We start from the raw sequence: 23,600 nt of genomic DNA, 5'->3' as shown, positions 1-23,600 counted from the left end.
ATTTATTTTGAGAGAGAAAGAGAGAGAGTGTGTGTGTGCACATGTGCAAGCAGGAGAGGGGCAGAGAGGGAGGGAGAGAATTGCAAGCAGGCTCTGTGCTGTCAGGCCGACCCTGACGCAGGGCTCAATCTCATGCAGGACTCTGCTCTGTCTCACAAACTATGAGATCATGACCTGAGCTGAAATCAAGAGTCAGACACTCAACTGACTGAACCACCCAGGTGCCCCTCTGAGAGGATGTCTTAACTTTCTTCTAGTTCACTGTGTTGTTATTAAGATGCCAGTGCCATGCTACCTGCTGGCCCTTTGTATGTGACCCATTTCACAATGATTGCTTTGCCCTAAGGCCTCGGTAGGATCTTTTCAAACTGAGGACTCATGCCCTTCAGTTCTAAGGCATTTCCCCATATTATTTCTTTTGTAATTTCTTGTGATTTTCTGTTTTCTCTTTATGGAAACTCTTGTTAGTCAAATGTTTGAGTCCCAGACAGTTATTCTAATTTTCTTCTCTTTTCTCTCCTGTTTTCCATAACTGTGTCTTTTAGGTCTACTACATGGGATACTTTTTCAATTTACTTTTCCATAATTCTCAAAGGAGCATTCTGATCCAGTTTTGAGAATAATCTGTAAAGGAAGGAGGCAGGTAGGAAGCTATTACAGTAAGTCAGGTGAACGATCTTGGTGGCTGAAAGCAGGATAGCAGGGTAGTTGGTGAGAAGTGCTGGGCTCCCCGATTTCCTACATTCCCTCACACATGTACTTCCATAGCAACCAGACTGGGGGAAGGCAGCTCACTGCCCTTTTCTTCAAATGTGCAATAACTAGTCAGAAATCCTATACTTTTGTCCTAGGACGTCCGATGTCTTTGTTTGCTTTATGCTGCAAGGCTACCATCACTGTGCCACTTGATAGTAGAAGAAATTCTAAGTAGAAAGTAGTAGAAGAAATTCTACTATCAATTATGATTTTGTAACTCCTGAATAGCACTGCTTTTCAAGCTTCTGTGATACTTGTATTTATAATTAATAAATGATATCAATAGTTAGTAGTAATATTAATATATCAACAATGATATTGCAATGTATAATTCTTATGCATTTATGATAAAGTTTGTAGCTATTTATTACCTTTCAAACAGCTGTTTTTAACTATTTTCTTTCTTTTCAAAAAGGACTGTGGCTTTTTTCGTAAATAAATTTACTAGCACAGTAGATTTATTCTTTTTGTCTGTTTTGATATATTTTAAGACAGATTTTAAACTTTTCTCACAAATAGCTCAATTACTCAGATCAAGAATACACATCAGCAGTCTCCTTGTACTATTTGACGTTAGGTTCTTATTCAACCCATTCCTTTTTCTTTAAGAAAATGGAATATCAATATGATTTCACTCATTTGTAGAATTTAAGAAACAAAACAGATGAACATATGGAATGAAGAAAAAAAGAGAGGGAGAGAGGAAAGCAAACCATAAGAGACTCTTAAAGATAGAGAACAAACTGAGGGTTGATGGAGGGAGGTGTATGGGGGCTGGATTAGATGCGTGACAGGTTAAGGAGGGTGCTTGTTGTGATGACCACTGGGTGTTATATGTAAGTGATGAATCATGGAATTCTACTCCTGAAATCAGTATTTCACTGTATGTTAACTAACTAGAATTTAAATCAATATTTGAAAAGAAAAAAAAAAAAGAAAATGGAGTATCAGAATATTCCCTTTCAACATTCCCTTTTTTTTTCCTTAAAAGTTTTTATTCTGATAACCATATACAACCATATCTTTTGTTTTATAAAGTAATGCTATACTCAGCTGAGCAGGCATCCAGTGATAAGAAGCAATACAACTTCATTAATTTCATATGGCTTATTCCCATTTCACAACAGCAGTGAGCACCTTGAGAAAAACAAACAAATTAGAAACACGAAATCCTAACACTTCTGGGGAAATAAATTTAAAGATCTAATGCAGGATACTAGGAATCTGTAACAATTCAGGCCATACAGACTTGGTTGGCATTTCAGTTTCACCTAACCATGTACCCACCGTAAGTGGGTCTGTCTCTTCATCAGTAAGTGGGGTAAATAATACCCTAAGTAGACCGCGAGCTATGAGTACAGTAATTGTTTTACTCATCTCTGTCTCCCCAGCACCTAGTAGAGTCTCTAGCACATGGTAGTTACTCAACAATGTTGACTTGATTAGTTTAAAGTTGATCCCATTTCTGGAAGAGCAGAGGTTCCCATAATTAAAAGCCTAATATTTGCACCAAAGTGATGGCACTCAAATATTAGATAGCATAAAGATCACTTTGGAAATTTGGTAAAAATCAGGATTCAGTGGCCCTACCCCAGAGTTTCTAACTGGGTTAGTCCAGGTTGGAGTTCAGGAATCTGTGTTTTAAGTACATCTCCTAGTTGTACTTTGTACTAAAGTAGTTTGAGGAGCACACAGTTTTAAAAAGCTGTCTTTGATCTACAAATAAAATAATTTGTATCTACAAATAATTTTTGTAAAGCAAAATGTTAGGGAAGAGGAGTTGAATCCAACACAATCATCATACTGATTTTCATTTAACCAATTTATTTGACATTTCATAATTTCCTGCACTTCTTCACATACATCTACATTCACAGCCTTGAAACTGGAGGAGTGCAACTCCGCTGCCTGAAGCAGAGGCAGATGGTTTGATATTTTATTGGTAGATCAGAGAGGATGCTTTTAAACCAGTTTCCCTATGAGTACTGGGCTCTTTCTCAGGTTAAGCACCATATGAGTAGGCGGCTTGCATTTAAGAGCCATCTATTCATTTTTATTTTTTATTATTTAAAAAAAATTATGTTTTTATTTTATTTTTGAGAGAGAGAGTGCAAGCAGGGGAGGGGCAGAGAAAGAGGGAGACACAGAATTTGAAGCAGGCTCCAGGCTCTGAGCCGTCGGCACAGAGCCTGACTTGGAGCTCCAACTCACGGACTGTGAGATCATGACCTGAGCTGAAGTCGGACACTTAATCGACTGAGTCACCTAGGCGCCCCATCTCATTTGTTTTTAAACACCAGACTCATATTTATCATAGTGAGAGGCTTGCAGAATCTGAGTGTGACTAAGGGAAGGGAAATGGTGAGCCAAGTCTCCAGCACTGCTTAAAAGATTCTCTTTCCCTTTGTGTTTTATAAGTGCATAGAGTTGAATGCACCCAAGTCAAATGCTTGTATGATGGGCCATCACTGGGTAGTTACAGTTATCTTTCTAACAATGTAAACAATGTAAATGTTTTTCAGGAGGAAGAAAACAAAACTTAGACCGCAGATTCCTACTAACCAAAGAGGACTTTCTTTCCAATTTTGACATTTTTAAGAAAGTAAGTTGGCTTTCTTTCTCCTTCAATTAGTAAGACTGTGCTTTTACCCCCAAGATAGAATACTAGTTAGTCCTTAGACTCTCTTTTGAACTCTGATAGACAAGGAACGTATTTGACCTATTCTTTGATGATGTATTTCTGTTATATATCTCGTCCTCAGTAGACTACCAAGCTGATTTAGAGAAAGAAAAACAGTAACAATTATTTAGAATTGAATAGTTACTTTTTTCTAATCACTGTATTAACATTTTCTTTTAGAAGAAGCATACTTTAAGCTATAAATCTCATCCGATAGAAGATGGTGGAACTGATAACCCTGCCTTCAACCATATTGAATTGAACTTCACAGACCAAAGTGGCAAGATCAATGGGACTCGTTTGTGAAGCAGCTGTGATATTAGATGATCTTAAACAGTGTCCCAATTTGATATATTTTCTAAGAAAATTGGGTCGGGTTTAGATTTTTTTTGAAGGGGTGGTTCTATAATGAGTAAAGTTTGGGGGGAAATTTTTGTTAAAGCAAAGTCTTGACTCTTCAGTTCCTAGACTCAGTAATTGATGCTACTCTGGAGTTAAGAGTTTCAGTGTCAGTGTTTTCCTCTATTTCTCTTTTATTTTAATGAGGCTGCAGTTGTGAAAATTATGACCACATATGTGCTGATAGATTAATACGCACATACTTAATGGTCAAAAGCATATTCTTAAATTTGGTCATTTCCATGCATTTGGTGCTAGCATATCAGTTTTAGGATTTACCAAAATCATAAGTAATACTGAAAAGAGCTTTCTCTCTTCTACTACATACTCTATTTTTTAGAAAACAATGGGGTGACAGATCTATGTTATCTAGATCTTTGCTTCACATTGATCCATATCAGCTCTATCAGGGAATGTATTAACCTTGGAACCAATTCTGGCTCAGGAAGGTGATAATCAAGAAGCATCCTGTTTGGGATGGAACAATGATCAAGGTCTTCTTGGTGTTGTGTATCTATTCTTGTGCCTTTCAGCTAATTATCTAGAGCTCCTAACCATTGGGGGCTTATATTGCCTTAGACTCTGGTTCTTTTTTTTTTTTTTTTAATGTTTATTTACTTTTGAGAGAAAGTGAGAGACAGAGGCATGAGCAAGGGAGTGGCAGAGAGAGGGAGACACAGAATCCAAAGCAGACTCCAGGCTCTCAGCTGTCAGCACAGAGACTGTCATGGGGCTCTAATTCACAGACTGCGAGATCATAACCTGAGCTGAAGATGGAAGCTTAACCGACTGAGCCACCCAGGCGCCCTAGACTCTGGTTCTTATATGCAATCCTAGTTTTGGACCCAGCTGCGGTTTTGTTGTACAACTTTACTTTGCTTGCCTTCCTAATTTCCTGTTTACTCTGTTACCTTGGGCTTCGGTATATCTTGAGACACCCAATATGAATCATGCTACCCCAGGTTTAGAACCATGCTTCTCTTGGTTCACTAAGTCCCAGACTATTAATTATAAACTCCTATGAGCCTGATGCTGACTAAAGTACTTTCACTATAGGTACTTAAGGATTTGGTGACCCAAGAACATTTACATGATTAAAATGGTTAAGCTGCGTGGAATTACATGATTATGTTGAATGATATTAATTTGAATGTCAACTAATTTGCAGTCAATTAAATTTAAAAGTAAATATGCTTAGAAGTCTTGTATTCTAGTGTATTCATCTAGTTGAAGAGCTAAATTACATAGGCAAACACTACAATTTTTTTTTAATGTTCTGGAATTACTAACTATATGCTTTGTTCCATGGTTTAAAACTTCAAGTAGCAATCTCAAAATTTATTTTGCTTATGTTGCTACGTTTCTAGCTAAGAGTTTGGTCACAGGCTTTTATCAATAACTTATATTTTTCTACAGTTCCCCCATTAGATCCTGTATAGTTTTTTTTCTTTACAGTGTTTTCAAATAATGTGAGAAACATTTAGGTACATTAAAAATGTTTTATATTTAAATACTTTTTTCTTATTTTCTGATACTTAGGTGAGCATGCTCTGTATGTTTAGAGATTGTCAATTGAAAACATTAAGAAATAAAATAAATAGGAAGTAACATTTATCTAAAGCAAAGAGATTTATATAACATTTAAATTAATGATGTGTTCATATATTTCATACATGTATAGATGTTATTTTTTCATCAATATATTTGTCAGCATACATCAAACTTTGTAAATCTTTCTACAATTTTTTAATGAGTAGTTAGATATGATCTTATTTATTTTATGCAAGTGTGATTTGAACTACTGTTAATTATTTAATAAGTGAAAGTGCATATGTATGTAGAATGCTTCAAATTTGGAAATCAAAGTCTACTTTTTAAATAATTTTTTTCTCTTATCTAACTGCCAAGGGATTATGCAGTATATATTTTTTAATTTTTTTTAATGTTTTTATTTATTTTTGAGAGAGAGAGAGCATGAGCAGAGGAGGGCAGAGAGAGAGAGAGAGGGAGACACAGAATCTGAAGCAGGCTCCAGGCTCCGAGCTGGCAGCACAGAGCCCGATGTGAAGCTTGAACTCACAAACCACGAGATCATGACTTGAGCCGAAGTCTGACCTCAACCGACTGAGTCACCCAGGCGCCCTTATGCAGTGTATTCTTCATGAGAGATATGGTACTTCCATTCTTGTCCACTTTCTTTAACAAAGTATATCTTTGTGACATTGGGAACTGTTAATATTTTACCTTTATAAATACATCACAGTGACAGACAGGACTCTTAAGAAATCAAAGTACTGTTATTAATTATGAAAAATATTTTATCTTATCTGAATATTTGGGCAAAACCAAATAGGGGTAAAATGTTAATATAATGTAAATAAAATCACCTAATGTTCTTAATTATTTTGAAACACAACAATCCTAACAGGAGGGAAAAGCCACATAAGTTGTCTATTTTCATTTTGCCACTGACAAGTTGTATATGACCTTGAATTTATCCTTAATCTCCTCTAATGATGGAATTTAACACTAAACTTAACTACCTCACGAAATAATGTGAGTATAAAAGATCAGATAGCACTTTATTAGCTTAAATAGTGTTACTTAAAATGTCAATATGATTGGAAATCAAAATTTGAGACAAAGGTCACTTGCTAGTTTTAAAAAAAGGTGAACTGTTAATAATGTGGAGATAGTTCTTTCTCTAAAAAACATGTGTCATTGAAATGTTGAACTATATTTAGGAATAAGCAGGATTATTTGAACAGAAGAATGGAAACTTTAAAGGATGCTACAGATCAATCATATTCACTTCATAAAGAAATGAAAATGTTATATGTAAGATGTGAAATGGTATAAGTGTATATGCACCTGTTTGATTGCTTATGCTTTAATTTCCTCTCTAGACCAGTGGTTCTAATGGGGCAATTTGGCATCGGAGGGGACATTTGGAAATATCTAGATACATTTTTGGTTGTCACAGCTGGTGATGAGATGCTACTGGCATCTAGTGGATAGAATTCAGGGACTCTGCTAAATATTCTATGATACGTTGGACAGCCCCTCTCCATGACAAAAAATGATCCTGCCCCAGATATCAATAGTGCTGAGTCTGAGAATTCTTGCCCTAGAGGCTAAGATTGTAATCTTGATTTTCCCAAAGTCACACATGCTGGTTGTGTTCCTTTAGGGAAATTGCCTTGACTCTTCTATCTGATTATTCATATCTACAGATGAGGTTTAAAGTGTCACTAGCTTGCAGAATATTATGATAGAGAGTAATGACCATGTGTTTTCATAGCATTTAAAAAATATTAAGGAATATAAAATTGTGAATAATTATGAGAATAACTCTTTAGAAAGTTTCATTTAGCAACATGATTTCCAACATTAACACACATTAATGTGAAGGAAATATTAAATCATAAAGATTTCATAATTTTGTTTTATTTGTAAAAACACCAGAAAGTATAGCTTATTTGTTAACAACTCGATGTCTGTCCATGATGTAGACACAAGGGACAGGGATAGGCTTGAGGTCAGGGGAGTGACTCCTTATGTTGATTCTTATAGGAGATTCTGAGTTTTTTTCCAGTAACAGTTATTAATAACAGAATCAACTGAGTGCATGCACAGGTACTGAAAATTCACTGCACAATTTAGTTATTATAAAATTTACTTTTATATTTAAGTTGTATGCTATTGTGAAAAATCTTGAGGGAATTGAATATTGCAATGTATAACATGTTTGCATTTCTGATTTTTCAACTTGCTGATTAAATTGTCTACAAGTGTCTTTGCAGTTGTGTGTTCTTGGGGAAGAAAATGTCAAATTGAATATAATTAAGTTTATCAACTTTTACAGAGAGTTATTTCCACTCTACCACATAAAGGACTCTCTCTGTATATAACACATAGATTATAAAAGTGTAAGCAAATAAACATGCAGAACTTTTCACTGAAAAATATTTTGTTTTAAGTAATTAACACTGTATTTGAAAATAAAAAGTAACGTCTTTAATACTGAAAATTTCTTAGCCATTATTTCCTTGAATATTCCCCCACTTCCCCAGCTCCTGTTCTGTAACTCTTTAACTCCCATTAGATGAATGGTATACCTCTTTATCCTGTCCTCCAGGTCTCCTAATCTGGTTCATATTTTCTATACTTAAAAATTTCAGGATGTATCACATAAATATAAACAAAAGGACATTGCATTTTATTTTCTTTTCAGCTGTTTCTAATTTGCTATTTAATCTGTCCATTTAATCTTCCATTTCAGTGACTACTTTCTTCATTTTCTGAGTTGGGTGTGCTTTTTCAAATTTTTCAAAACTTCTTTCATTCCTAATGTTGGATTTTTTCATTAAGATTCCCAATTATTCTTTTATCTCTAATAATTTTTTTAATGTTTATTTTTGAGAGAGAGAGACAGAGTGTAAGCAGGAGAGGGGCAGAGAGAAAAGGAGACACAGAATCTGAAGCATCACAGAGCTATCATCACAGAGCCTGACGCAGGGCTTGAACTCACAAACTGTGAGATCATGATCTGAGCCAAAGCTGGGTACTTAACCGACTGAGCCACCCAGGCACCCCTTATCTCTAGTAATTTTAACCATATTTATTGCTCCTTTATGTTAACTGAAATTCTTGATGTGCTAATTCTTCTTCTTGTTCATTTACTTACTCTCCATCAGGGTAGTTTCTTTCCTTGTGTAGTTGACCTTTAACAATGTTTATTTTCAGTAGGGTTTTTGTTTCTTGTTTTTTTTTTTTGAGAGAGAGACAGCATGAGAACAAGCTAGGGAGAGAGAGAATCTTAAGCAGGTTTCATGCTGTGCACAGAGCCTGACGTGTGCTGAGCCCAATGCGAGCTTGATCCCATGACTCTGGGATCATGACCTGAGCCAAAATCAAGAGTCAGATGCTTAACCAACTGAGCCACCCAGGCACCCCAGTAGGGATTGTTTTTTTTTTTTTTCTAGTGAGAGTTTCCTGGGCTCCAGTTAGTGGAAGAGTATTTACAGAGAAGTTTTAAATTAGTTTGGGCTGTGCCCTTGTTTTAATTGCCTTCTACCAATTTACATCATTATCTCAGGTTAGGGCTTCTCTCTTAGGTTCACAGTATCAATTTTCATCCTATATCCATGCATGGCACAGAGTTTAGGGTTGGAGCCTCAGCTACTTTGTTCTCCATCAAAGACTTGGAGAGAAAGGCTTTAAAATTCCCATTTAAATAATGGAGCAGTTCTTCAAGGCTTCAGGCTTTCAGTGATTTTGGAATAGAGTTCTTACTCTTCTACATTCTGGAAGTGGAAACCTCATCTTTGTCCCCATGAGGACCTAAGAACTCATCAAGAACTATACCTCCAAAGGTTATTCAACATCTGCTGGTACCATTGCTATGGTTTAGACTTTTTTTTTAATTGAGTAAAATTGGGGGCCGCCTGGGTGGTTCAGTAGGTTAAGCATCCGACTTTGGTTCAGGTCATGATCTCACGGTTCATGGGTTTGAGCCCTGTGTCTGGCTCTGTGCTGACAGCTCAGAGCCTGGAGCCTGCTTCAGATTCTGTCTCTTTGTCTGTCTCTCTCTCTCTGTCCCTTCCCCACTCATGCTCTGTCTCTGTCTCTCTCTCAAAAATAAAATAAACATTAAAAAATTAATTGAGGGATGCCTGGGCGGCTAAGTCACTTGAGTGTCTGACTTTGGTTTGGGTCATGATCTCACAGTCCCATGAGTTCAAGCCCCGAGTCAGGTTCTGTGCTGTTAGCTCAGAGCCTGGAGTCTGCTTCAGATTGTGTCTCCCTCTCTCTCTGCTCCTCCCCCACTCATGCTGTCTCTCTCTGTCTCAAAAATAAACATTAAAAAAATACTAATTGAGGTAAAATTGGTATATATTAGTTTTAGGTGTATATCATAACTTTAAATTTGCATACAATTAAAGTGATCACCATAATTAGTTACCATCCATCACCATACAACTGCCCCTCTTCACCCTTTTTGCCCACCTCCCAACCCCCTTCCCCTCTGACAACCATCAATCATTTTTCTTTCCAATATTGGGACTGGTGTTTCCCTTTTTTTGTTTTTTAAGTTTCTATATTTTGAGAGAGAGAGAGAGAGAGAGAGAGAGAGACAGCTTGAGTGGGGGAGGGGCAGAGAGAGGGAAAGAAAGAGAATCCCAAGCAGGCTCCACATTGACAGCACAGAGCCCAATGCAGGGCTTGAGCTCACGAACTGTGAAATCATGACCTGAGCTGAAATCAAGAGTTGGATCATTAACCAACTAAGCCATCCAGGTGCTCCCCAAGTTTGACTATGTATTAAAATTTTTGTTTTGTGAATTTTATCCAGAATTTCTGTGTGTTTAGAACAGATTTGTATCAGTATGAACCACAAATTTTTGAAAGTTCTGTTGTTATTATTTTCATTTGCTTAATCTTGGGCTATGGAGGCATATGGAGATATTCATGACACATGGCAATTTCAAAACGATGTGCAAAATAGGATAGTCTAGTATAAAGTGAACAATTGAGTGGTGAGGCACATATTTTTATATAAAACCTTTATCGAGATATAATTCACATACCATACAATCAACCAATTTGAAATGTACAATTCAATGGTTATTATGTTTCCAGAATTATACAACACTTACCACAATCTTAGAACATTTCATCACCTACAAAAAAGCCCCACATCCACTATAGTCTCTCTCCATTTTCTCCCAGCCCTCTTAGCCCTAAGTGACCACTGATCTACTTTCTGTGTCTACAGATTATTCTGGACATTTCACGTGAGTGAAATTACATAATATGTTATCTTTTGTGACTGACTTCTTTCATATTGCAGGTTTTCAGTGTTAATCCATGTTGTAGCATATATCAGTATTTCCTTCATTTTTATGGCCTTGTAATAACCCATTGTTTGGCTATACCACATTTTATTTATCTGCTTCTCAGTTGAAAGACATTTTTATTTTTCCACTTTTAGGCTGTTATGAATAATGATGCTTTGAACACTGTGTACAAGTTTTTGTATGGACATTTGTTTTCATTTCTCTTGAGTGTGTGCCTATCGGTGGAATTGCTGGGTCCTATGATAATTCTATGCTTAATCATTTGCAAAACTGCCAGACTGTTTTCCAAAATGGTTGCACCATTTTACATTTCTTATTTTAGTATATGTGCTGCCGAAGCGAGCACTCCATTTTACATTTCTACCAGCAGTATATAAGGGTTCTAATGTCTCCACATCCTGACCAATGCTTAGCATTAACTATATTTTTTATTATAGCCATTCTAGTGGGTATGAAGTAGTATCTCCTCATCGTTTTGATCTGCATTTCCCTGATAGCTAATAATGTTGAGCATCTTTTTATTTTTATGGGTCATCTCTTTGGAGACATGTCTGTTTAGCTCCTTTGCCCATTTTTAATTGACTTGTCTTTTTATTATTGAGTTGTAAGAGGTTTTGGATATTCTAGATATAAGTCCCTTATCAGATATATAATCTGCAAACATTTTCTTCCATTCTGAGGGTTGGAGAGTTTTCTTTTGATTGGGAGTGTCTGAGTTACAGAGAAAAGTCATGTGAGAACTGAACAGAAGAAAAATATAGTATGATTTTGAAGTAGAAAAACATAAAGCCTCCTATTCCCATACTTAAGGCAGAGTAGGAAACATGAAATTTCAATAAATAAGGCATGCAAAATACTGTACCATTTTTAACAAGTGCAGTTGTGAAGGCAGATGGAGGGCAAAAAAGGAGAGAGGTGGAGAGACAAAAGATAGGACAAGAGAGATAAATACCTAAATTTACCTTCCTGCTGAGGCCATACATGGCATCATTATGTAACACTGGGTGGAAGCCAAGATACTTAGGCAAAGTCAAGGCTGCAAAAACGTGGTAGGAGTTAAGGAGTTCCTTGATTTACACTGTTGGAGAGACAAGGGGCTGGCTCAAGGAGATTGTCTACAAGGGAAGTGATCAAGTAGAGAAGAAAGGCATGTGAGGAAGTTCCAAGGAAAGTATAATAGTGAGATATTTAGAAGATTTAACCAATGACCTCCCACACTCCTTGGAACAATCTGTTGCCTCCTTAGCTCTTCTTCACATTCAAATAATCAGGTCTTTGATATTTATAGCTCAGGAATGGGAGGGGAACAATCAGAGTCAATACATTGGTGAGTCTTGGAGGAAGGGCCTCCTTGTTCTACTCTACGTGCTGAGCCCTGGATGCCGACAGCAAACCACCATTGGCTTGTATAGCTTGAAAACCAACACAACCTGTGCTGCAGCTCCTGGAAAGAGCTTAGAGCCACAGGACCCCAGTAAGTACACAGCTGAGTGGTGTGTCTGGGCAGGCATAGGCCTTGGGGTGTTCGAGAAATTTTGCCATGTTCTGTGAGCACCAAAGCAGAAATTGCTGCATGAGGTGTCCAGATGAGCTGGACTTTAAATAACCTCACAATTTCCTACAATCTAATGTAGCAGAAGAGCAACATAATGATTTCTAAGCTCCCAAGGGCACCATGGAGGTAAGGAAGGAACCCCTTATGGGAATTACGCTCCAACAGGCTGAGATCTGCTTAGACTAGCAATCAAGGATTTTATAGTTTTTCAACAGATCATGAATTTTATAAGCTTAGACAATTTAAAAATTAGACAGGTGAAGCAGTGGTAATGGGAAGCAGACATACCTTTCTCTTTTTATAGTAAGTAGCCCATCAATGCTGTAGCTAAAAATGGATTTCAACCTCTTAATGCTTTTCATGATCTCTTTTCTTAAATTTAGTTATCTGTGTTCATTGCTGTATTGTTAGCATCCAGAACAGAGTCTGGCCCAATAAATGCTTGTTGGATGAATGAATCCATACAAGTCCTGCCTCTTAGAGCTTTCATCCACCTTTTGGCATGTTTGTTTGTTAAATGAGTGTTACTTGTTTGATTCCCTGGGAAGGAGAGTCTGAGATGGAGTTTAGTATGTTTAATGTTTATTAAGGAGGGCCTTTAGGAGCAACACCTGTGGAGGGAAGACTAAAGAAGAAGGTTTGGACAGAGGTGGAGGTTGAGCTGCAGTGCTGATCCAAGGACAGTTTCCCCAGAGATTAGGAAGTAAGAGGAGCCCTTTAGAGATATCCTGAGTTCGGCCAAGATCATATTCCTGCATCAATTAGTCACAGATGAGGGCTGTCACAGGAAGGGGTGTGGTCATGGACCAGGTGATCCCCTGCAACGAGGCAATTAAAAAGGGGCCAAGAGATGAAGGCTGTCTGACTTTACCACTCCCAAAGCCGCGTCAAGAAGTCCTTCATTGAAGGAGGAGCTCAGCAGTGTACTATAGTGTCCACTTCATGAGGTAACTGTGTCTTAGAGAGGTTAAATCACTTGTCCATGGTCATACACCTTGGATCTGAATTTAGTTTTGTCTGACACTGGAGTGTATAATCTTAATATTTTCACTCTATTGTATATGTTAATGTAAGCTTATTCTTAAATTGGTGTGGGTGAGGGGTTGGAGTTAGGAGAACTTACTCTTCAGGCTCCTGGGTTGATACAGAGTGCCGGTCAAGGTGAATGACATTTTGTGGCACACAGCAATCCTTTAAGAGATGCCCAGTGCTCAGCTGGGAACCTGTAGTTGCAGTGTCTTGTAACGAATGATTTGATTAACTTATAACTGTACTAAGATCACAGTTTGAAATTGCTACCCACCTACCTTTCCACCATGGTGATGTTCTCTAAAATATTACACAGACAAAACTCATTTGGTTCAGCTTGAATTGTAGAGTATATTAAAGTAATTAAAAATCCAGCAACATATTGATTAGATCAGCAGTTTTCAAAGTATTAACACCACCTGGGTGCTTGTAACAAAATTTTTGGGCTCAACTTAGATCTACGGAATCAGAAATGGTGGTGGTAAGGTCCAGGTGATTCTAATGCATGCTAGAATTAGTTTGAGAACTTCTGGGCTAGATGATAATGATAATTAGGAAAAACAAACTGGGTTTATGACTAGCAAATAAACTATATATAAATGATTCCTTTAAAAATGGTTCAAATATTTACTCTATTTTGTTCATAGTATTTGCTTTGCATATTTGACCTCAGCCCTTCCATATGATTACAACTTCTTAATTAGCAAGGTCTGAGTCAATGAAAATTAACGATTACCCCCTTAGGGGCTTACATCTAGGCACACTGAGTGCAGTTATACAGAGGGTACTACTAATAACAGTTTTAATATTTACCCTTCCCTACTAGAAGGTTAATGGAATCCAAACTGAGCAGATCAAGTATTTAAAACCACTCATGTAATGAATGTGTTGTTAAGCAAGGCCACTTTGTTTTTGTTAAATATTATAAAATTGGTATTTGGACAATCAATGGGCAATCTGGAGAAATTACTCAATATCCCTGTTGGAAAACAATAGCTATCACTTAAATCAGAGTGACTTTAACTTCTTCACTAGAGGATTAAAGTTAATGTCTTATACTTGGCCATCTCATGATGAAATGTATTTACAGGAAAGTGAGTCGAAATTGATTGCATGCTGTAAACAACGTGTCACCCTTTCAGATTCATTTATTTTAAGAAACGCTGAATGCTTGACTATAGGCATTACACTCTGTTAGGCATTGAGGAAGGTGAAGAGGGGTTCTTGACCTCTATCACAAGCTATCTGAGGATATAAGACAGACATGTATGCACTAGCTAAGGAAAAAGTCTAAGTGAGTGGGGCAGATTGTGTAATAGGAGACTTCCGGCAGGAGGGGAACTCAGGAACAGGACTTGAAAGATGGACGTGTTGAACAGCTAGAGTTTGAGCTAGTCCTTGAAGCTAGAACTGATTTGAACATGCAGAGAAGAAAGGGAGTATGTTTGGCCAGGAGTGTTGGTGCAGGAAGAGTATAAACAAATCTTCAGAAGGAGTGAAGGTGTCTGCTTTTCTGGGGAATGTGAGGAGGTGGACCTGGCTAGCATGGAGTTGGGACTAAGGTGAAGGAAGTTGTGTAAGTAGGGCAGCCAGCTCTGAAGGCCAAGATGCAAAGATAGGTTTTTCACCAACACTTTCCTGAGAATCATTTGAGGCTCTGGAGTGTTGAATCCAGAAGGGTCTGCTGCCTGGCAGGGGTATATGCTATATTCTTCATCTGTCTCTGCTGTACATTAGAATAATATATTTACAGTGCTGACACTGAATCAAGCAAAAGATAAATGGGTTTCAATTTCCTTTAAGAACCCCTAGAAAGTGTATGGTACGTTTTCACAAAGATGTTCATTTAAAAAGTCAGCTAAAATAAAATTTTATCAGTTCCAAGATTGACCACCCTTGTGAACTATTTGGATAAATTTATCAAAATCACTACTTTCTTGAAAGACCCAGATGGCCGAAGTTTTAATGAATTACAGTGTTGAAGTAGGATATTTCTAGTATACTAGTCTTATGAAGACTCATAAGATTTGGTAGATTAGAAAATCCTCAAATTATGGCATATTCATTATGCATGATATTTAAAATATTCCACAATCAAGACTGGGAAGAAAGTTCATCATAAATATATGCTGATATTTTGATGGTTATAGTATTTGCTTTTGTATGCATTCATCCAATAAACGTTCGATTTCTTTTTAAATTTTTCGTTTATTGAGATATAATTGATGCTGTACAAATTTAAGCCATACAGCATAATGATTTGACTTACATATATTGCTGAAATGATTTTAGTTAACATCCATCATCTTATATAGATACCAAAATCAATCAATCAATCAATCAATCAATCAATCAATCAATGTTGTTTTCCTTATGAGAACTTTTAAGATCTACTCTGTTAAAAATTGTCAAATATAATATAAGACGGTATTAACTATAGGGATCATGTTGTGCATTACATCCCCAGTATTTATTTATCTTTGTTTTAAAATTTTTTATGTTTATTTTTGAGAGAGAGACAGAGTATGAGTAGGGGAGGGGCAGAGAGAGAAGAAGACACAGAATCCAAAGCAGGCTCCAGGCTCTGATCTGTCAGCACAGAGCCCGATGCAGGGCTCGAACTCACAAACTTTGAGATCATGACCTGAGCTGAAGTCGGACACTTAACTGACTGAGCCACCCAGGCTCCCCATACTTATTTAATATCTTTTAAAAAATGAGATATACCATTATATTAGTTTTAGGTGTACTCCATAATAATTCATTATTTGTATACATTGTGAAATGATCAAAGTAAGTCTAGTTAACATCTATCTCCACATCTCATTATAGTTTTTTACTTATGTGGAAGACATTTAAGACGTCAACTTTGAAATATGCAACACAGTATTATTAACATTAATCACCACAATATCTTTATATTATATCTCCAGGACTTACTTATTTTATATCTGGAAGTTTATACCTTTTGTTAATGTTTATTTATTTTTGAGAGAGAGAGACAGATAGAGTGCAAGCAGGAGAGGAGCAGAGAGAGAGGGAGACACAGAATACAAAGCAGGCTCTAGGCTCTGAGCTGTCAGCCCAGAGCCTGCTGTGGGGCTCAAACTCACAAACCATGAGATCATGACCTGAGCTAAAGTCAGATGTTCAACCAACTGAGCCACCCAAGAGCCCCTGGAAGTTTGTACCTTTTGACCACCTTCAGTCATATCACCCATTCCCCACCTCTGACTACCATCAGTCTGTTCTCCTTGTCTATGAGTTTGGTTGTTGGGTTGTTTTCTTTTTTTTGCATTTTTTTTTTTTTTTTGGATTCCACATTTGAGATCATATAGTATTTGTCTTTCCCTGTCTGACCTATTTTGCTTAGCCTAATGCCCTCAAGGTACACACATGTTGTTGCAAATGATGAGATTTCCTTCGTTTTACAGCTGAACAATATTCTATTGTGTGTGTGTATATATGTACACACATATATATACATACCTATATATGTGTATATAGATATAGCTATCTCACATTTTCTTTATCTATTCATTCATTGATGGATACTTAGGTTGCTTCCATATCATGGCTGTTATAAACAATTCCACAATAAACATGAACTTGCAGAGATCTTTTTGAGTTAGTGTTTTTGTTTCCTTTGGATGAAATCCCAGGAGTGGAATTGTTGGATTATATAGTTCTATTTTTAATTTTTTGAGAAACCTCCATACTGTTTTCCATAGTGGCTACAACAATTTTATTCCCACCAACAGTGCACAAATGTTCTATTTTCTCTACATCCTCACCAACTCTTGTTATTTCTCTTCTATGTGATAATAGCTATTCTAACAGGTCTAAGGTGATATCTTATTGTGGTTTTCATTTGCATTTCCCTCATAATTAGTGATGTTAAAAATCTTTTCATGTATCTGTTGGCCATCTGCATGTTCTCTTTGGGAAAATGTCTATTCAGATCCTTGGCCCATTTTAATTAGATTCTTCATGGTATTCTTTTTTTAATGAAAGTATAAGTAATATACACTATCATATTAGTTTCAGGTGTATAACATTATTTCAACAATTCTTTTTTTAATTTTTTTTAATGTTTGTTTATTTTTGAGGGAGAGAGAGAGAGACAGACAGAGCACGAGTGGGGGAGGGGCAGATAGGGGGAGACAGAATCCGAAGCAAGCTCCAGGCTCTGAGCTGTCAGCATAGAGTCTGATGTGGGGCTCGAACCCACGATCTGTGAGATCATGACCTGAGCACAAGTCGGATGCTTAACCAACTGAGCCACCCAGACGCCCAGAATCAATAATTCTATACATTATTCAATATCATGATAATTGTGGTCACCATCTGTCCCCATACAGTGTTATTACAATAGTCCCTATGCTGTACTTTTTATCTCCATGACTTATTTATTTTAAAACTGGAAGTTTGTACCTCTTAAGCTCTTTTATTTATTTTACCCATCTTTCTACCCACCTCCCCTCTGGCAACCACTAGTTTGTTCTCTGTATTTTAGAGTCTGTTTTTTTTGTTGTTGTTGTTTGTTTCCTTGTTTGTTTTATTTTTAGATTCTACATATAAGTGAAATCATATGGTAATTTCTTTGACTTTTTTATTTAGCATAATATCCTCTAAGTCCATCTGTGTTGTCACAAATGGAGAGATCTCATTGTTTTAATGGCTTAGTATTAGTCTATTGTATATATAACACTTCTTTTTAAAAATATTTTTTCCCAAATGTTTTATTTATTTATTTACTCACTTACTTAGAGAGAGAGAGAGAGAGAGAGAGAGAGAGAGAGAGAGAGAAAGAAAGAGGCAGAGAGAGAGGGAAAGCAGGAATCCCAAGCAGGCTCCATGCTCAGTGTGGAGCCTGACATGGGGTTCAATCTCATGACCACGAGGTCAAACCTGAGCTGATATCAACAGTCAGACACTTAACTGACTGAGCCACCCAGGTGTCCCCAACTTCTTTATCCCTTCATCTATCGATGGACACTTGGGTTGCTTCCATATCTCGGCGATTTTAAATAATCCTGCAATAAACATAGGAATGAATATATTTTTTCAAATTAGTGTTTTTATTTTCTTCAGTAAACATTCAGCAGTGGGAATATTGGATCACATGGAATTTCTATTTTTAATTTTTAAAAGAACTTCCATACTATTTTCCACAGTGGTTGCACCAATTTACATTCTCATTAACAGTGCATGAAGCTTCCTTTTCCCCACATCCTTGCCAACATTTGTTATTTCTTGTCTTTTTGATTCTAGCCATTTTGACAGGTATAAGAGGGTATCTCAATGTGGTTTTGATTTGCATTTTCCTGATGATTAGTGATTGTAGTCCAATAGTTAATTTTCGTACTTGTTTCCCTTGCTTCAGGAGACATGTAGAAAAATGTTGCTAAAGCCTATGTCCAAAAGATTATCCCCTGTATTTTCTTATAGGAGTTTTATGCTTTATGGTTTCACATTTAGACCTTTAACTGATTTTGAGTTTATTTTTGTGTGTGCCATTAAAAAGTTATCCAGCTTTAGTCTTTTGTATATAGCTATCCAGTTTTCCCAGACTGTCTTTTCCCCATTGTATATTATTGCCTCTTTTGTTATAGACTAATAGACCATATAAGCATGAGTTTATTTCTGGGCTCTCTATTCTGTTCCATGGATCAATGTGTCTGTTTTTGTGCCAGTACCATACTGTTTTGATTACTGTATCTTTGTAGTATATCTTGAAATCTGAGATTGTGATAGCTCCAGTTTTGTTTTTCCTCAAGATTGCTTTGACTATTCGGGATCTTCTGTGGTCCCATACAAATTTGAGTATTATTTGTTCTAGTTCTTTGAAAAGTGCTCTTGCTATTTTGATAGAGATTGCATCAAATCTGTAGATTGCTTTGGGTAGTACAGGCATTTTAAAGATATTGATTCTTTCAAGCATGAGCATAGAATACCTTTCCATTTATGTGTGTCATCTTCAATTTCTTTCATCAATGTTTTATAATTGTCAGAGTATGGGTCTTTCACCTCCTTGGTTAGGTTTATTCCTTGGCATTTCATTATTTTTGATGTAATTGTAAATGGGATTGTTTTCTTAATTTCTCTTTTTGCTACTTCATTATTAGTGTATAGAAACACAACAAATTTCTGTATATTAGTTGTGTATCCTGCAACTTTACTAAGTTGATTTATCAGTTCTAATACTTTTGTGGTGTAGTCTTTAGGGTGATATACACACACTATATGTATATATATATATATATATATATATATATATATATATATGGTATGTCATCTGCAAATGGTTCAGGTTTCTTTCTTCCTTACCAATTTGGATGCCTTTTATTTCTTGTCTTATTGTTGCTGCTAGGTCTTGCAGTACTACGTTAAATAAAAGTGGTGAGAGTGAACGTTCTCGTCTAGTTCCTAATCTTAGAGGATAAGCGTTTAGTCTTCAATCATTGAGTACGATGTTAGCTGTGGGTTTTTCCATATATGGCCTTTATTACATTGAGGCATATTCCCTCTAAACCCACTTTGTTTAGAATTTTATTGTGAATGGATGTTGTATTTTGTCAACTGCTTTTTCTGTATCTATTGAGATAATTTTATGGTTTTTATATTTTCTCTGGTGAATGTGATGTATCACATTGATTGATTGGCAAATATTGAACCACCATTCTATCCCTGGAATAAATACCACTTTATTGTTGTGAATGATTTTTTTAAATGTATTGTTTTTTTTTTTGTTTTTTTTTCAATATATGAAATTTATTGTCAAATTGGTTTCCATACAACACCCAGTGCTCATCCCAAAAGGTGCCCTCCTCAATACCCATCACCCACCCTCTCCTCCCTCCCACCTCCCATCAACCCTCAGTTTGTTCTCAGTTTTTAAGAGTCTCTTATGCTTTGGCTCTCTCCCACTCTAACCTCTTTTTTTTTTTCTTCCCCTCCCCCATGGGTTCCTGTTGAGTTTCTCAGGATCCACATAAGAGTGAAAACATATGGTATCTGTCTTTCTCTGTATGGCTTATTTCACTTAGCATAACTCTCTCCAGTTCCATCCACGTTGCTACAAAGGGCCATATTTCATTCTTTCTCATTGCCATGTAGTACTCCATTTAAATATATTGTTGAATTCAGTTTGCTAATACTTTATTGAGTTTTGCATCTATTTCATTAGACATATTGATTTGTGTTTTCTTTTTTGTGGTGTTTTCATCTGCCTTTTGTTTGATTCCAGTATAGTAAGTTATACAGTGTTATATTAGTTTCAGGTACATAATACAGTGACTCAACAATTCTATACATTACTTAGTGCTCATCATGATAAGTGTACTCTTTAATCCCTATGGCCTATTTCACCCATTCCTCCACCCACCGCCCCTCTAGTAATCATCAGTTTGTTTTTTATAATAGTGTAATTCTTGGGGTGCCTGGGTGGCTCAGTCCATTAAGCATCTGACTTCAGCTCAGGTCATGATTCTTGTGGTTCATGAGTTCGAGCCCCACGTCGGGCTCTGTGCTGACAGCTCAGAGCCTAGAGCCTGCTTAGGATTCTATGTCTCCTCTCTCAGCCCCTTGCCCACTCATGCTCTGTTTCTCTTTGTCTCAAAAATAAATGAACATAAAAAAAAATTTAAAAAGGAGTGCCATTCTTGGTTTGCCTCTTCATCTTTTTGTTTTTTATCTTCTTTGTTTCTTATATTCCATATGAGTGAAATCATATGGTATTTGTTTTTCTCTGACTTATTTCACTTAGAATTATACTTTCTAGCTCCCTCGATGTTATTGCAAATGGCAAGATTTCATTCCTTTTTATGATATTTGTGTGTGTGTGTGTGTGTGTGTGTGTGTACATATGTATACCCCACATCTTCTTTATCCATTCACCTGTTGATGGACACTTGGGTTGCTTCCATAATTTGGCCATTGTAAATGGTGCTGCAATAAACATAGGAGTTCATGTCCCTTTCAGTTAATGTTTTTGTATTTTGGGGGTAAATAGTAGTGTGATTACTGGATTGTAGGGTAGTTCTATTTATAACTTTTTGAAGAACCTCCATACTATTTTCCACAGTGGCTGCACCAGTTTGCATTCCCACCAACTGTGTAAGAGAATTTGTTTTTCTCCACATTCTTACCAATATCTGTTTCTTGTGTTGTTGATTCTAACCATTCAGAGAGGTATGAGGTGATATCTCATTCTGGTTTTGATTTGCATTTCCCTGATGGTGACTGATGTTGAACATCTTCCCATGTGTCCATTGACCATATGTATGCCCTCTTTGGAGAAATGCTTATTCATGTCTTCTGCCCATTTTATAATTGGTTTATTTGCTTTTTGGGTATTGAGTTGTACCAGTTTTTTGTTTATTTTGGATACTAACCCTTTATCAGATATATTATTTGCAAATATCTCCTCCTATTCTGTAGGTTGTCTTTTAGTTTTGCTGATTATTTCCTTCATTGTGCAGAAGGTTTTTATTTTGATATAGTCCCAAGAGTTTATTTTTGCTTTTATTTCCCTCACCTCAAGACAAATTTTTTTGGCTCATATCATGGAAGTTACCACCTGTGCTCTTTTCTAGGACTTTTATGGTTTCAGGTCTTATATTTAGGACTTTAATCCATTTTGAATTTATTTTTGTGTATGATATAAGAAAGTGGCCCAGTTTCATTCCCTTGCATGCAGCTGTCCAGTTTTCTCAACACAATTTGTTGAAAAGATTGTCTGTCTTCTATTGGATATTCTTTCCTGCTTTGTTGAAGATTAGTTGGTCATACATTTGTGGGTCCATTTCTGGGTTCTGGGTTCTGGGTTCTGTTCCACTGATCTATGTGTCTGTTTTTGTGCCAGTGCCATACTGTCTTAATGATTACAGCTTTGTAATACAGCTTGAAGTCTGGAATTGTGATGCCTCCAGCTTTGGTTTGCTTTTTGAGGATTGCTTTGGCTATTCAGGGTCTTTTCTAGTTCCATATAAATTTTAGGACTGTTTGTTCTAGCTCTGTGAAGAATGCTGGTGTTCTTTTGATAGGGATTGCATTGAATATGTAGATTGCTTTGGGTAGTATTGACATTTTAGCAATATTTGTTCTTCCAATTCATGAGCATGGAATGTTTTTCCATTTTTTTGTCTTCAATTTCTTAAGTTTTGTATAGTTTTGGGTGTATAGATTTTTTACTTCTTTGGTTAGGTTTATTCCTATTTTGGTGCAGTTGTAAAGGGGATCAATTCCTCAATCTTTCTGTTGCGTCATTATTGGTGTATAGAAATGCAACTGATTTCTGTGCATTGATTTTATATCCTGTGACTTTGCTGAATTCATGTATCAGTTCTGGCAGGTTTTCCACATAGAGTATCATGTTGTCTGTGGAGAGTGAAAGTTTGACTTCCTCCTTGCTGATTTGGATGCCTTTTATTTCTTTATGTTGTCTGATTGCTGAGGCTAGGACTTCCAACACTATGTTGAATAACATCCTTGTTGAATGGACATCCTTGTCGTATTCCTGACTGTAGGGGAAAAGCTCTCAGTTTTTCCCCTTTGAGGATGATTTTAGCAGTGGGTCTTTCGTATATGGCCTTTATGATCCTGAGGTATGATCCTTTTATCCCTACTTTCTTGAGGGTTTTTATCAAGAAACGATGCTGTATTTTGTCAAATGCTTTTTCTGCATCTGTTGAGAGGATCATGTGGTTCTGACCCTTTCTTTTATTAATATGATGTATCACATTGATTTGTGGATATTGAACCAGCCCTGAATCACAGGAATAAATCCCACTTGATTATGCTGAATAATTCTTTTAATGTATGGTTGGATCTGATTTGCTAGTATCTCGTTGAGAATTTTTGCATATGATCATTACTTTAAATTTTTATCAGGCATATTACTTATTTCTCTTTTGCTTAGATCTGTTGTAATTTTGTCCTATTCTTTCGTTTGGGACATATTTCTCTGTCTCCTCATTTTGTCCACCTCACCGTGTCTGTTTCTGTGTGTTAAGAAGGTCAGATACATACATCTTCTGCTCTTCAGAGTAGAAGACATATGAAGAAGAGGTCCTGTAGTGACCTCCAGTGCAATGTCTCCTGTTCATCAGAACCTGGCTCTTCAAAGGAGTCTCCTATGTGTGTTGCTTGCATCCTGCTATTGAATCTGAATCGCTTTTCCTTTCACTCCAGACATCTGCACTGACTCTCTGCCTGTGATGGACTGTGCTTGCTCTCTGTGATACTAGTGAGCCCCAGGCAGGCTGGCTTTGAGGGGCTGTGACAGCAGAAGGGCTCAGGTGCTGGGTGGCACTGTTAG

At 36.7% G+C, this 23,600-nt stretch overlaps 1 protein-coding gene across 1 annotated transcript in view; it reads left to right on the top strand.

Annotated features, from left to right (window-relative positions):
* Window positions 1-3,742, top strand: part of SLC5A8 (solute carrier family 5 member 8) — a 54,581-nt gene extending 50,839 nt beyond the window's left edge. Inside the window, exons 14-15 of the mRNA XM_047067309.1 lie at window positions 3,279-3,358; window positions 3,617-3,742. Coding sequence (XP_046923265.1) covers window positions 3,279-3,358; window positions 3,617-3,742 — 206 coding nt within the window. The remainder of the gene's footprint in view (window positions 1-3,278; window positions 3,359-3,616) is intronic.
* The last annotated feature ends 19,858 nt before the right edge of the window (window positions 3,743-23,600 follow it).

The sequence above is a fragment of the Lynx rufus genome, unplaced genomic scaffold (assembly GCF_022079265.1).
Source record: "Lynx rufus isolate CCGP_SWC_20201006 ecotype Redwood Valley unplaced genomic scaffold, mLynRuf1.p SCAF_7, whole genome shotgun sequence".
Lineage (NCBI taxonomy): Eukaryota > Metazoa > Chordata > Mammalia > Carnivora > Felidae > Lynx > Lynx rufus.
The sequence above is the reverse complement of the archived record's forward strand: the minus strand, read 5'-3'. Positions and strand labels throughout refer to the sequence as shown.